This window comes from Frankliniella occidentalis, unplaced genomic scaffold, assembly GCF_000697945.3.
Source record: "Frankliniella occidentalis isolate FOCC.00 unplaced genomic scaffold, Focc_3.1 Scaffold47, whole genome shotgun sequence".
NCBI lineage: Eukaryota > Metazoa > Arthropoda > Insecta > Thysanoptera > Thripidae > Frankliniella > Frankliniella occidentalis.
Genome location: NW_026267177.1, coordinates 984,496 through 986,124, shown reverse-complemented (window position 1 = coordinate 986,124; position 1,629 = coordinate 984,496). Strand labels below are relative to the sequence as shown.

Here is a 1,629-nt window from a genome sequence, read left to right as displayed (position 1 = left end):
TTATCTACAAGGAATGACATGGTGACAAAACATGGGTAAAACCCAAAATTATTTCTCACCTCGCACGGGGTCTGCCAGCAGCGGCCGCAAGGCGTCCTGGAGGCTGTCGTCGGCGTCCTGGTCCGTGGGGATCATCACGCGGTGGCGCACCTCGACATCGGCGGCCTGGAGGGCCAGGTCAAGGGCCTGAGCCGCCAACTGCCACCACCCGGAGCCTGCAATCATACAAAACAAGGGGTTGGTTTATTACAAAATTGCATCCTGGAACAACTACGTATCTTTTTTGTGCCGTTCGTCAACAGTGGTCTGGTTTGCAGAGGGGAGACACGGAAGCCGCGCGGCACCAAGGTCTAAGTTTTGAACCAGTTTGGAGAAGTCTGCCGAGCCGGTAATGGTGGTGCTGCTGCTGCTGGGGGTAGTTGGAGGCATAATGGCGGACGTGAGGCGTGTGGGCGACACAAGGCGGCGGCCACCGGCGGGTACTCGTGCGCCGCGCACCTGCACCCCGGGCCTAACAAGGGGACTCATTCATACAGTTGTAAATTTCCGAATCCGTTCAAACCTTGAAGTTTTCAATGTTGACTGTATACTAAAAGATTGCCAATAAAAGTTCGTACCCAATTTGATATTTTGGGGTACATTATGGGAGTCCAACTTCTCAAAAATTACAAAACATGATCCCTTTTTTTTTTACGAAAAACCGTTAGTTATCCTCGGTTTCCAATCAAGTCGAAATCTAAGTTCACAGGACAAAGACAAACAAGGGATCATACCGGGATTTTTCAAAAATAATGGATTTTCAGTCGTTTCATCAGATATGGGACTTTTCCCCTATAACTATTAAAATATCAAATTGGGCGGGAACTTTTATCGGCAATCGTTTAGTATGCGGTGAACATTGAAAATCCCAGAGTTTACCACAATTTACAATTGTATGAGAATCCTTGTAAGGGTCCACCCCAACGGCACGACGGCCACCACGCCGATGGGCGCCTCGCGAGGCGGTTGGAAAATTAGAAAGGGGTGAGAGTTACGACGGCGTGGCTACCGCCCGCCAGATGAAGAACTGGGAGTAATTGCAATTAAAATAAATTCTATTGAGGTCCATTTTAAAGGAAATGTTCCGCTACAGTACATTACAGATCTCTGCTCTGCTCGAGTCATATCACCACAATTAACATAGTAAGACCCATGCACTGCACACTAAAGGGAGAGGGGACGCAGAGCTTTGGGCGAGATATGGGGGAGGAGGAAGAAGGTTGGGAACAGCCTTTCGCTTCAACCAGCGTCAGCGGTCGCCGCCCGCCCCCCTTTCTGCCGGGGCCCGCAGGTAAGTCGGGGGAGGAATAGATTGCTAGCGACTGTGAGGAGGGGACTGGAACGGCTTCGCTCCCCGGGGAGCGCTCGGCTCGCTCTGCCTACTCGCACCGGGCAGGTGAGCACAGCCGTCCGGGCCGTCAGGGCCCTTCAACAGCAGTAGCCACCCGGCCATTACACCATCGATATTTTATTGATCGATTTAATTAGTTGCTATCGGAACGGGGGGGCTGATGGCCACAGAATCACAAAACAGGCGCACAGCAGCAGCGCGGGAGCCGGGTTGATTTGTCACCGGAGCGGGTGTCCCGG

At 52.1% G+C, this 1,629-nt stretch overlaps 1 protein-coding gene across 1 annotated transcript in view; it reads right to left on the bottom strand.

The window, feature by feature from the left end:
- The window catches only part of LOC113207894 (uncharacterized), a 103,195-nt gene that overhangs the window by 19,991 nt on the left and 81,575 nt on the right, over nt 1-1,629 (bottom strand). Inside the window, exon 6 of the mRNA XM_052267112.1 lies at nt 60-215. Within this exon, the coding sequence (XP_052123072.1) occupies nt 60-215 (156 nt within the window). The remainder of the gene's footprint in view (nt 1-59; nt 216-1,629) is intronic.